We start from the raw sequence: 14,006 nt of genomic DNA on the forward strand, positions 1-14,006 counted from the left end.
CCTTGCCATCTTCGTGCGGCTGCCGCTTCTGCACTGCGAAGGGAATGGCCGACACCACTGTGCCGCAGATCTTATCCTCAATGCTCTGCACCACCTCCTTCACCACCGGCACATTATCGCCTATATACTTGGGAGCCACACTCGGCTGACTCTCTGTCGTCTCTGTCTCTGAGCTGGCGGTGCTCTCCAAGCGCTCTATCTTGCGTCTAACGTCGCCACATGCCATAATTTGCTCTAAGTACTCCCTATCACTGGAAGATCTATCAGTATCTGTATCTGTTTCTATCACTGTATCTTCTGGCTGTGATTTCCCTTTCTCCTTCTCCTGATCCTTCTGTTGACGCTGCCCCTCCTCAGGGACAGTCAGATCTATCTTGGTGCGATCTATTTGCGTTGTCAGAGTCGTCGTCGTCGTTGTAGTTGTGGTTTTGGGTGCTGTCATCTTTGGTGTTTGACTACTTGTGCTCATTTCTGGAAATGAGGTAGTGTCTGGTGAGTACATTTTGTGGATATCGGGGGAGGCTGCCATACTAGGAAGCAGCTTATCAGGTTCATCGATTGTTGTAAATGTTTCGGTTTTTACATTATGAACACTGAAGTGCTCTGTTTGAGGCGTTCGTTCCGTGAGGGCAGAAATATTTGTTGGTTCATTTTGGGTAGTAGAGTAGAAAACATGGCAATAGTATAAAGACACAGTTAACACCGAATACAATCAATCAAAACCATATCTATAATGTAGTTATGGTGGGTTAGACTATTATGTACACAGTGCAGTTGACAGTTTCGGCAATACATATGTATATAGATACGTACATACGTACATCGGAATAGTAGGTACATATACAATATATATAGGTAAGAACGACTACAAGCTGTACGCCAAAAACCCAGCAGCAGGCACAAACATGCAAATAATGCTTATGCTTACGAGTACGAGTACGAGTTGGATATTGTATTTGAAAAGCAAAAATCAAAAGATCAGATGGTTCCGATCTAAGCGGATATGCCGCATATGAGGTCGTGGATTCTTGACTTTGGATGCTGAATGCTTATCCAACTTCAGAGCTTGGCTGCTGCACAACAAATTAAACAATTATTCATTCGATTACGATCTTCGCTGATTACGTTTGCACATTTTTGGTAAGCAATTTATTTAAGCAATGTTCATGTTTACTGTGAAATCAAAAGGCAAAATTGGCAAGAACTGCTACTGCAGGAATGAGAACGAACCACGACATCATATGTCACATACAGAATACAGAAGTGAGAATGCTAGAATCAAATTACGAGTACATCATAAGAAGCGCGCTGGGTTGGTGGAGTCTGGTTTTGGGTTTTGCTTTGGGTTTGGGTGCATACAAATCAAACGATTTCAATGGTTATGGTGTTGGCTAATACGAGTATAGATAGAAATATTGTAGTTGTAATTCGCAAATAAGGACAAAGAATACGAGTACCATATATGTATGTAAGTATATATAGAGAGACGCTACAGTGAGGTTTGGATGTGACTCGACTTAGCATTCAGTTACAGTACAGTACAGTATAGTATAGTATTATCTTTAAACATACATATATACTATATGGATATTTGTATGCATGTCTGTATGTCTCCTCACTAGGGAATCGCCAAAGATTACGAAAGCAACAGAACATATAATTATTTTTGCTGAAATCAAATCAAACATAAACATTGCAAACTGAAAGCCATGGTGGTTCATTGGAGTGTTCATCGATGAGGAGCTCTCGTATGGAGATCAGCGCTCACAGTGCGGATCCCAATACGGTTTCAATTTGGTTCGTTTCTTTTTTTTTTCATTTGGATTACCGATTTCCGATATCCGCGAGAGTATGCCAAAAGTGTTTATCTTAATGAAAAAAATCTTGTTGTAAACGCTATACGTACGAGTATGTTTAGATTAGAGCAGATTAGTAGTAGTAGATTGATTATAGGCTGTGGTTTATCCATAGGCCGAATGAATACGAATACTAATACGAATACGAGTATAAGTAGTTAACAAGAAGGTAGATTACATAGGGTAACACAAATGGAATTAGTTATATTGGAATGTAACGTAAACTGAACTCAATTGCTTAAATAGTTGTTCAAAAATTGCAAACGTAATTGTTGTACGAGTAATCATGAGTGTTTGAGAGACAGACCTATCTATCATCAGACGATACCCATCAGAAAACATCAGATCAGAGAACACATATCCTAATGCCTGGGCAACTTTTCAAATTGATTGTTATTGTACATGAGAACTTACCATTAAAATACGATAGACTTAAGGTTACTTTAGTGTTTGGTTTCTGTTTAGGTTTATTTGGATAGCTGAAGTTTCAATTATTCCATGTATTATGTAATTAGATTATATTTATATTCTGTTATGCATTGAATGAACCACAAACAACAGCTCAAGGTGAAAATATTCAGCTACTTGGATATGGGTTGGCACGAGTAGAACTATTTGTATTCATCAATCTGTAAATTAATCTAAACGCACAGGAAGCACCACCAAATGAGTATATCTCTTGGAAAGCTATACGGAAACTACACTCTCGTCTCACGCGTACTTGGGAAATACAATATCGAGACTAAATCTACCCGAAACGGTTGCCGGGCTGTGTACTGCAAGACTGCAAGAATTCCAGAAGCAAATTAAATTAAGAATACGCCACCGCTCGGCTTTCGACAGTTTGCTTTGTGGCCGTGCATGGCCCAGCCCCTGGCCCCGGGGTCGTATGACATAAGTGCACATTCGGTGGTTTGCCCATCCGCCATCCACCAATTATATAAAGCGCTAACTGCGATTCACTTTAAAGGAGATCTAGTGGCTAATAGGCTCCTTGAGGAGCTATCCCAAAAGTAAATTCAAGTAAATTCTACAACTTCAGTGGGCATAGGGTAATCGATTTGTGGATCGATCTATCGATCGGATTGGCGTTGACATTGCCCGCCATTGAATGTTATGTATTCACCATGAGGCGCCTGCCCAGAAAATTAGCAATGTCTCTCCGACCTTTCAGCAGTTTTAGCGCAGTGTTCCACCTAATTGGATTAGTGCCTGCCTGGCAGCCAGTCTGGATTGTCTGGCTGCATTCTACCGCGTAGCATTGCCTTAGTACTACGAGTGAGTAACGGGGAGATGTTGTGGCCAGATTCATTCAATGTGATTCGTTATTGAGTTATGTTTAGGTTTGGTTTATGTTAACTGCCGCACTTACAGACTTTTTTGATTAAGATACACACACTAGCAGTTAGCAGTTTGCCGTTTGAGATACGCGTTTACAGATACGATTACAATTATGGTAACTATTGTTGTATTCTGGGAGCGCAATCGTTTAATGGTTGAATGGTATTTTGCATACAAAAAGCCTTTGGACCCAAATCAAGACAAACATAGAAAACGTTGGGGAACAGAGAATAGTGGGAGTGAAACTGAACGGGAGGAAACGAAACAAAGAGAAACACTACGGATTGTGGCACAAACTCAAAAGCAAATTCAATCGTAAAGGGAAATGAAAAGGTGTACAGTAAATCATCGATACAATTTATGGTCTTTTACCGAAAGAGGCAAACATAAGAAAATATATATAGAAAGTAAGTTTAAATAACAATTACAAATTGCATTGAGAATTGAGCGGGGAGCAGGGAACAGCCATCCACTCGTTTCATACAATGGACTTACCTATTTTTGTTATGGCAGAAACGCGCTCAAACGTCGACTCTGTGGTCGTGTGCAGCGTGGTCACAGTGTCGCCAAGATAATCTGTCGCACGAGCAGAATCAGAATGAGATTAAGTTCAAGGTTTCACGTCAAAGTTTAAAGTTTTGCCATCACTTACCACGCTCCAAGCTGATCAGCTCAGGCTCCTCGCTCTGCTTATCGATCTTTGTGTCGCTGGGTGTGGGCGGTGGAGTCTGGGAGTCTGGAATGTCGCTCGCTGGAAAAGTTATAAATGTGTGTAAGCGAACGGATTATGGGTTAACATTTAAATAGGATAGCTACCGATTTTTTTGAGCTCATCGGATATCTCAATGACTCCCGCGCTCATCTTCTTGCTGATCGTCTCGCCCACAGACTTGCAGAACTCGGCATCGGTCAGGGATTTACGTGGCTCCATGGACAGGGGAGCACTGAGGCGCTCCTCTTTGATTGACTCGCTCAATGGAACAGTGGCTCGTTTGTCAAAGGTATCGCTGTCGTATTCAGCAAAGTCCCGGACCACACTCGGCAGATTTTCCGGCTTCTGGGTAACGAGAGCGAACTCCGGTTTGGGTGTTTGGAAGAGCGAAGCATCTCCGATCGGTGCCGCCGACTCAATGCCATCGCCTTTGGAAACTGTCTTTTCTGCCAGAATCGAATCGATGCTTTCTGGCAATACTGATGGCTGGATCACGGGTTGCAGCTGCGTCTGCTGTTCCATGCTCAGGAAGTCAGCGGTTAGCTGACGCTCGTGCAGTGGCTTCTGCTTGGTCAGCTGCTCAATTGGTTTCACTTCCTCCTTGATCAGAGTTTTCTCTGGCAGGGACTCGGTTTGCATTTTCTGCTCTACCAGCTGCTCCGCGGACTTGACAACTTCCTCAACCAGAGCTTTTGCGGGCAGGGACTGTAGCTGTGTCTGTTGCTCCATGCTCAGGAAATCGGCGGTTAGCTGACGGTCGGGAAAGCACTTCTTCGGTTGGTCCTCAGCGGGCTTTACAGCTTCCTCGATCAGAGTCTTAGCGGTTGACTCCGATGGCTTTGCTGTCTCCTCAGTCAGGGTCTTCCTGGGCTCCACCACAGGTATTTTGCTCGCAGGCGGGGAAGGTTTTACTGAGATCACTGACTCTGGCTCAGATGTTGTTGTCGATGTTAGACTGGATTCAAGATGTTGATCGGTTGCTTGGGAAATGCTTGGCAGTTGGCTTTGCTGCTCCATGCTGAGGAAATCGTGGGTGAGCTTGCGTGTGTCGGCGGTAACTATTTGCTCTTCGATCTTATGGAATGTTTCGACTACTTCAGCTATCTTTTCCGCCACTTTGTCCTCTTTGGGCTGCGCTTGTGCGAGCGGCTTTTCTTCGATTTTGACTGTCTTCTCCATTTTGTGGGCTATCTCTGAATGCTTCTCAGACTTCACAACCTTCTCCTCTACCTTGTGGAATGTGTCAATCAATTCAGAAACCTTCTCGGTGAGTGTTTCTGCCTTGGCGGCAATCTCTGGCTGTCCAGAGATCTTATCCTTGGCCACCTCTGCACCCAGGCCTGCTGCTGTCATAATGCTGGCCGTTGAAGCCACCACATCGTCCAGGACTTTCGACTCTCTGTCGATGGTCAGCTTCTCCACTGATTTTCGTGGCTCTACCTTGGGTATTTTGCTGGCTGCTGGAGCTGCCTTGGGTTCGGCTGCCAACTTCTCGCCCTGCAGGAAGTCATGGGTGACCTTTCGTGTGTCCACCACATCTACAATCTTTTGGGCATCGCCTGCGGAAGTTTTGACTGGTATTTTGGAAAGGGGCTTCTCGGGCTTGATCTCCGCTGTCAGGTCCCCTTCAACTTCTGCTACAGCACGTGGAGCTGCAGTCGGCTTCATGGACTCCTCGCTTGGCTTTCGCACCAGCTTGGGGATTTGCGTCTTTGGCTCGCCACCATGGAAGTCATATTTGACCTTTTTCGCTTCAAATTCGGCGATGGTCTCTTCGATGGTTGTGCTCTCGACTATCTGCACGGTTTTGATCTGCTCCTGGGCGACTGTCTTGGCGTCCTCCAGATGTTTAATGGTCTCACTGACCTTCGTTGTCTCGGGCGCTGGCTGGCTGGGTTGGGTTACGGCAATGTCTTCTGTTTTGGCGCTCTCGAAGGAGCTAATTATGTTCTCCACCTTTTTGCTGGCGATGTCAGTCACTTCGCTGATGAAGTGCTCGACCTCCTTTACAGTTTCGGGCGTGACTGAGGCCATGGGGCTAGTCTTCTTCTCCTTCACCTCCTCAACAAACTTCTCGTGCACTGTGGCCGTTGTCGTTGGTAGTTGGCTGCGTTTCTCCATCTCCAGGAAATCCTCGGTGATATCCCGTGCCTCCTGGCGGGTAATGGTCGTAGCCCTAGTGAAGGTCACTGAATCCTTCTCCGTTTTCTCCGCAGAGCTGATATCCTGAACAATCTTGTCCACGCCGTCGGGTGATGGCTGTTCCTCCTCCTCAGAGCTGCGGCCGGATGACTTGAACTTGTGCGTCAGCTCCTTGTCGAAGTCGCTCTTGCTCACCTCCGTGGAGTCCATCTTGCCCATTTTCATCTTGATGACTTGTTCGGGCACTCCCGCTGTCTTTATAATCACATTGTCGGCAGGCAGCTGCATCAGGATCTCGGACTCGTGATGCGCCTTTTTATCCTCAATGAGACTCTTTCGTTTGATTTCGGTTATTTCGCGGGTGATCTCTTTCTTTTGTGTTGAGGCCGGTATGGAACGTTCCATGGACAGTCGCTTGACGATCTTCTCGCGCCTCTCAGCCACAGTTCGTTTGGCTTGCTCCTCGTCGGACTCGGACTCCTCGACTTCCTTTTCCTCGGCAGAGTATTTGACTTCTTCGCGTTCGTTGATCTGCTGGATTCGCTTGCCTAGAGATATTATAAAGAGAATGATTGCTAGACAATGTCTGAAGGAGAATTGCGAGTCTACTTACTTTCTCTGCGTACCAGCTCTTCCACAGATTCCGAGTTCTTCATGATGTCCGTTTCGTCGAACTCGCGCGAGTGCGAGAGTCTTCCACTCTTGCACTTTTTCATGATGTCGTCTCGCCCGATGTTCTTGAGTGCCGTCTCCAGGGACAGTATATCGTAGTTTGGCTTATCCTTGTACAGGCGGATCATGCTCTGAGCCTGCCTGGCTATGCTGTCGGTGTTTTGGTTGATGATCTCGTCGATCTCCTCCGCGTTGATGCCGATCTCGGGCGCCAGCTGTATCCAGTCCTTGCCCAGCAGATTGGACAAATCTACAATGCGAATGTCGCCGATGTAGTGGTCGTTCTGGTGCTTGCTCAGGCTGAACATGGAGGTTCTGTAGGCTGAGGTCACACGGTCGGAGAACGCTGTGGTCGAGTCCGGTATCACAGCCTCTGGCAGCACGATGTTCAGAATGCAGATGGGCTGCTGTGGCGGCTCGCCCTTGGCCACTTTGGGCTCCTTCATGAACAGGGTGCGTCCCACGATGTCCGCATGCTGATCCTTCACACGCACTGTGAAGGGCAGACGGTTCTCGCGGAAGGCCTTGAACTGGAGCTGCAGCTGGTCGCCAGACTTGGTCACGGGCACCAGGTTGCCGGCCATTTCAATGTACTGCGGCTTGCCTTCGAGCACCTCCACGTCGCGACTCTTGGCCACCTCTGTGTAGAGCTCGTGCTTCTCCAGAGTCTTGTCCTCGCGGTCATCGGTCATGCAGAAGACGCGCAGACGAGCCTCGAAAGGTTCAATCTTCTTGGCGAACACCACAAACTTAGCTATGAAGGGTACATGAATGACTTCCCTGAAAGGAGAATGGAGATTAATAGATTATAGATATGCAAACCAATCTACTGAGGCCAGCGCACTCACTTGTAAAGTTCTGTGGCCATCTTGGTGGCATCAGAGATGTTGCGGCAGTCCATTAACCAGAAGCGAGCCGATACAGTGGTCGTGAAGGAGACACAGTCGTTGACAAAGGTCAGCGGCGTGGAGCCAGTGACATCCTCCCATTGGGCACGTGATGGTCCGCCTGATCATGTAGGGGGTAGACGGTAGATAGGAGACGTTCAGTTATGTTGCACACAAACACCAAGGACACAGCATATGTAAATGGGGTATACGCATAGACTACATATTGTATGGAAAAACTCTTTGAAAACTCTACTTTTGTCTCATTAGCAGATTGAATATTGAATTCCAAAATTGTTTGAACTAATTTCACAAACGAAACGATAAAATTAAACTCAAAATCTTGTTCAGAGAGATAGAGAATTACGATTGAGTGTGTGTGTGTTTGAGTGTGTTAATTACAAAGCATTTATATGGAATAGGAAAGTAGTATTATTGTATACAGTTAGAGTATTATAGTATGGTAGAGTATTAAAATTGTACGAGTATTTAGCGATAAGTATTGGAAATATTAAGTAAGTTTCTTCATTTTCAAGATGTAAATATGGATATGTATTTATGTACGTAGTATATGTGGAACATGAAATATGAAATGCGTGATCCTTGACTGAGTGTTTGTAAGTGTGTTGTGGTGTGGTGGAGTGTATGATTATATGAGTGGCACTTTGATTTCAAGCATTTTTGGATATTTAATTAATTTATTAGGGCTGTAGCATTTACAGAGGTACGAGTACTAGGGTACTTGTTGGCGCTTACTTCGAAGCCGTTTCGAAACAACATGCTTAATACTTTGGAAAAAACATATTTCTTTGGTTTCTCTTGAATGGTAAATAAGTGAGCGTGTCACGTGTTTCTTGGTGTAAATGTGTTCAAAACAAACGAAAGTCCCAAACCAAACCAAACGAAACAAACTGAAGAACAAATCAACAGGGAAATCATACTATTAGAAACTTAAACCGACTTCAGGAATGTAGTAAACTGTCAACTTTTTATAATTATATTCAGATATATGTACATATATCGTTATTATCGCTTGCCATAGCCTTTAGCTTTAGCTTGACTTTCGGTTCTTCCTCAATAGTTGATATTTGTTCTGTTTCAGAAAAGTTCTCTTTGGTGCCACAAACAGTAGAAATTCAAAATTCGAAACTGATCACTCATTATTGGTTATTTTTTTTTTTTTTTTTTTTTGGAAAACATTTATACAATATTCTGCTTTATGTGTAACGCGAAATAAAAGCAAACAACATAAACGTTTAACAATCTCAACAAATAACCAAACAACAATCAGGTGCACAACATTCCAACTGAAATGGTTCTTCAAAATGAAACGTAAAGCTGGGAAGCCATCAGAACAATCAGAAATGTATGTTTAAGTTTAATATGATGTGTGTGAATGGAGTTAGAATCAAATCATAAACCAAACAAAATAGAACTAAACGAATCAAGGTAGTAGATCTGGCTTTCAGTACGGTTTCAATGGCCCAAAGAGCAACTTTATTTGGCAATTAGTTAGCTTACAAAAACCTACAAAAACTGTTGAATTAAATGGTGCAGTTTAGGTATCGTATTTCGTATACATATATTTAGCAATAAACCGCGTGCATTCAGAAAGTCGCTTAGTAGTTCTTTTTATGGTATATTATGGGGAGAGATAGTTAGAGAGATAGTTAGTAGAAGGCGAAGACGTTTGCATCACAAGCTTAAGGTTCGAAAAAGTACGATAAATTGGAAAACTAAGCTTCTTGGAAGAGCCGGAAGCAAAATCTTGGCCCAGAGAACTCTGCCAATGGGAGTGGGGTCAAAAGCGGTACCCAAAACAGAAACCCAAAAGATAATCCAGAGTTTCTGGTACTTGGTTAAGTGGTAAACCCAAAGAGGCAGCGAGACACGAATTGAAGCAAAGAACTAAAGGAAAATCAACAAAAAAGTACAACCGAAAACCGAATAATCAATGAAAAGAAAAACTTCAATGGAAATGAAAGTCTTTGAAAGCAAAGAGAAGTTGGAAAATAAATGTTTGAAATATTTGCAATAGTTGGTTTTAACAAGAGAATTTATCATAAATAAAATATGCAGAATTTTCAAATTTTTTGTCAAAATTTCTTTCTTGGACTTTGTTATTTGCCTTTTTTTCGCAGCACAACCAACCATACCGTGTGGTAATGGGGTTATTGTTAATTAATCATTAGGTATTGTATTTTATTTTGTTTGGCATAGAACGAAACAACTAAATATGAACAAATAACGATTTGATAGTTTTTAAACAGTTTCAATTTGAAACCTCATACATGTTTGTGAATTTTCTGAATTTGTATTATTTATTTTTAGTATTTGTGACATTTGAGCCATTGTTTTAGTTACCTTTTAGAGACCTTTTCCGAAACACACCTTCAATGGATTGAGATAAACAGAACGGAATGCGTGCACACATATGCAATGACGCATTAGTACGAAATTATAGAACAATTACATAAATATGTTTTCAATCAAGAATTGAAATTGAAGTTTGTTTGGGTTTTGTTTTGTTTTTTATTTGTCTTTTGCTCAACACTAAAATTATCATCGAAAATCAGGAGAACTGAACAGAAACTAAAACGGTAAACGGTAAACGGTAAACCGAAACGATCGAACGAACGCAAAGAGTAACAAAGAGAAGAGTAAAAGAGTAACGGAACAAACACCGTTAGGCACAATGAGAGTAGGAGGAGTTAGACACACTGAACATGACATTGAGGTAAGAGCGGATTAAGTGTCACAGGAAGAGTTGTATTTTGTTGGTTGTAACTGTAACTTCTTGTCTTGTAGTGTCGTGTGGGTGTTGTGTGTGTGTTGTGGATGTACATGTATGAGCGTATCCGTGTCTGTATGTTAAGGTGAATGACGAATGCTCTACAACTGGGCTAAAATTCAAAGTTATTACTCGATACGATACGATACGATGCGAGGCGGGGGCGAGGTCGAGGCATGGCGTGGCGGGGCCCTGCCGGAACACCCGAGAACAACTTGTAGATCTACCACACAGACACAAGCACAATGGATATCAGATGGGAGAGACCTATACATACTAACAAATTGGACCGAATTCGCGGAGCCATCTCTGAAAATGCTCCCTAGATCTTTGGTTCTTTTGATAGTTCTTTTTTGGCAGTTTTTCTCTGTACAACAATATGCATAGGTACTTGGGTTGGATATTTTAAGTAGTAGTATATGGCATGTATGGTATTTATAGAGTACTACTTATTAGCACATGAGTTACTTTAATTCTAAATGTTATAGACAACTAAAATGAACAACGAAAGCAGATACGAAATCAACTCAACCAAAGCATACGGTATACACTCAAGAAATCATAACCAGGAATGAAGTAAGTGAAGGCCTGAGGTATAGATAGAGAGACAGAGAGAGAGAGACAGAGAAGGAGGTTGTAGGTTGGAGGTTGAGGAGGATCTGTACTGGTAAACATCAACTAACGTAATGTAAATGTAAATGTAAGTGGGGGTAGGTATACTCATAATAGTTAGAATAACTGCTTGGATCACATTTTACAAACAACACAAAAGATCGGATGGCGAATCGGTAACAGCTACAACTTACCTGTAATGGAGCATAGGAGCCGCAGGGTTGGCGTGTTGCCCGAATACTGATTGATCATCCCCTGGCTGTGGGCCTTCGGGGCCGGCATGCTGAGTGTGATGGCCTTGTGGAACTTACGGCGGCGCGGCTCGACCGTCACTATCGGCGATACGGCCACACCGCGACCCAGCAGCTTGGCGGTTAGATCGGGATCGACCGGCTGGGCCTAGAACGAGAGTGTAACGAATTTCGGATTGGCACAATAGACAAAAATCGATTTCCCGGCCACGCATAGTCGTACGTATACGCATACGCATACAGTATGTACCAAGTACATGAGATGAACATAAATTAAAATTCAAACATAAATCCATAACAAAAACCAAGTAATTATATACGAAATATGCGCCTCTCGTTTCTCACACAACATGAAATGAACATACTATTAAACTATTAAAATAAAATGAAATGAGTCTGGGGCTTAAAGGGTGAACATTCTCGATTCGATTCGATTCGACCAGCACTCGCCTTGGCTTTTTTTGTGGGTCGTGTCTTTTGTTGTTGTTTTTGTACAATGATTATTTAGTTTGATGTATTATGCATATCGTTTTTCGTATTCATGGTGGTATTGAGCAATTGTTTCAGCATGTTTCAGTTAAAATACGGTATAAGTTAACTACAAACGATAACAATGTTCAAGCCCATTTATGTCCCAATAAATTTAGTCATCAAAAAAACTTTGACTACAACTGAAGAATATACAATTTATACAATTTATACAGAAATCATAAATTCAAAACGGAAGAATATTCAGGAAGAATTTGGATTAGAGATAGTAAAATAGAGGAAAAGGTAAAGAGAAAATGCAAATAAAACGTGCGAAAAGTTCGAACTCATGAGTGGGGGCCATTATAAAATCGTTTTTTGCTTACGATGCGATGCCGCAAGGCTAAAATGTTACAACTTCGTTTAGGCACTTCGAACCGGGACCCAATTGTAACTCTCTAAGTATTCTTTTTTTTACCTCTTTTTCGATTTCGCTTTTAAGATATTATGTTAAAGTTTTTGTTTCTTGTATTCGATTTGAAAAAGCAATTGAATTGAATGAAAAATGAATCAAATGAAAAGTAATTAAAACATTTTCATTGGCATAAAGTTTTTGTTGAACTAAATTTATTGGGTAGTACTGCATTTCAGAGAAACTTGTATAATCTTATGCATAAGTGGATCATAAATAATGTATGAATAATAGTTTATAGTAGTTATAGCATATTGGTTAATGGTATCATAATATTTTCGATTTCGATATTCATTGGACATTCTCTTGGACAATTTCTTTACGCGATCATTACAGAATTCGCACTTGATCCATGATCAAAACCAATAGGTTCATTTATGTTTATAAGTATTATTGAATGTCACTATCTGCATAGCATCTATCATCTGTGATTAGTTAGCAAGAGGAAGCCGATTTCGCAATGGCTCCACATAAGCTGAGTGCCGTAAAGTTCTTAAGGTGTTTCGATAAGTTCAAACAAAGTGCACATATTTCATAAATAAATAACATTTGGATAATGTTTTGGAGTAAGGCATGCAAAGGCCACTCACAGTTGCCGGATTTACACACTCAAAGGCAGGTCCTTCACTGTGAATCGCCTTTGCACTGCGCTGAATATTGATTTTACGAGTAAGTACAGGTGCATACCATCTACCATACTTCTACACAGGACTAAGGGGACTCGGGTTAACATAGATGGTTACTGGTTACTGGCTATTGGATTTTATCTTTGATTATAAATGCGTATTTTCTACTTTGGAAAACGTATTTTGCATTCTTTGGAGTTTGATTTTGATATTCATTTCAAGGAAGATTTCAAGTTGTAGATTAAATGCACGATTATATATGCTGACCGATAACGTATTTCGTTTTTAGTATAGATATATTTCGACCTATTGTTGGCCTGGTTTTTCTTGTTTTTGTTCTGTGATTTACCAGATGAGCGAGAAGCGCTTCTTCTTGGGCACATGATTGACGCTAATCTTGCGTAGCTTCTCAGGCGCAACGCCTTTGCGCGGTTTAAAGAGGTTTACCTGTAAGCCAACTTTGATCTTCTTGGTGAGGGCTCCCTGGGGGAAGACGGCCTGCACCTGCGGCACCACTGTGCTGGACACCATGCCGCCCTCGGGCCCAATGGCATGAACTTCCTGGCGAATGCGCGAGACGACGGCAAAGTACTGCGGAAAGTCGTAAGTGACAAAGCGGCACACATGATTGCCGGCCTGTTCCTCCAGTTGGGCGATTTCTACACAGGAAAGAAGCCACGTTATAGTCAAGGAAAAGGTACAGCCAGGCCCACTCCCACGACTCACCCTCTGGCTCGAAGCACTGCTGCAAGACATCGTGAATGATCTCCTCCGAGTTGTCAATGGAGTGCTCGCGCCAGGTCTCGCCATTGTCCGAGCGTAGAATAATGATTTCGCGCTCTTTGCCACGTAGCGAGGCGAAATGCGGCACCTCCATGACCACGGGACCAATGAATTTGGTAGAGCATGGACCAAGCTCCAGCACGCGACTGGCCAGAGCCTCGCCCTCCATCAACTGCGGCGGATGCATGGTCCGCTGTGGCTTCACATAGCGACAGGTGACCCGCGTCGGCTGGCAGGTGGAGCGCGATGGAATTATCATGCGCACGCCGCTGTGGCGACAACCGCGCATGGCTCCGCCTCGTGCATCGACCAGGAAAGAGACTAAGAAGCTCTTCCAGCTCAGTTTCCGGCTGCAAGACAATCCCATTAGACACTAAAACTCGAAACAAAAAG

General features: G+C 42.9%; 1 protein-coding gene across 20 annotated transcripts in view; it reads right to left on the minus strand.

Annotated features, from left to right (window-relative positions):
• LOC117894425 (ankyrin-3) overlaps positions 1-14,006 on the minus strand; it is a 61,651-nt gene that overhangs the window by 35,703 nt on the left and 11,942 nt on the right. For 10 of the 20 annotated variants that reach the window (XM_034801482.1, XM_034801475.1, XM_034801481.1 and 7 more), the window contains 8 exons: positions 13,557-13,963; positions 13,278-13,489; positions 11,208-11,412; positions 7,572-7,731; positions 6,665-7,503; positions 4,014-6,599; positions 3,850-3,948; positions 3,693-3,773 (listed from right to left, as the gene is read on the minus strand). In XM_034801482.1, coding sequence (XP_034657373.1) covers positions 3,693-3,773; positions 3,850-3,948; positions 4,014-6,599; positions 6,665-7,503; positions 7,572-7,731; positions 11,208-11,412; positions 13,278-13,489; positions 13,557-13,963 — 4,589 coding nt within the window. Of the gene's footprint in view, positions 1-3,692; positions 3,774-3,849; positions 3,949-4,013; positions 6,600-6,664; positions 7,504-7,571; positions 7,732-9,974; positions 10,002-11,207; positions 11,413-12,342; positions 13,490-13,556; positions 13,964-14,006 lie in introns of those variants that run through there. The other 10 variants (XM_034801487.1, XM_034801471.1, XM_034801480.1 and 7 more) reach the window with 2 other exon arrangements.

Source organism: Drosophila subobscura, chromosome J, assembly GCF_008121235.1.
Source record: "Drosophila subobscura isolate 14011-0131.10 chromosome J, UCBerk_Dsub_1.0, whole genome shotgun sequence".
In the NCBI taxonomy this organism is placed as follows: Eukaryota; Metazoa; Arthropoda; class Insecta; order Diptera; family Drosophilidae; genus Drosophila; species Drosophila subobscura.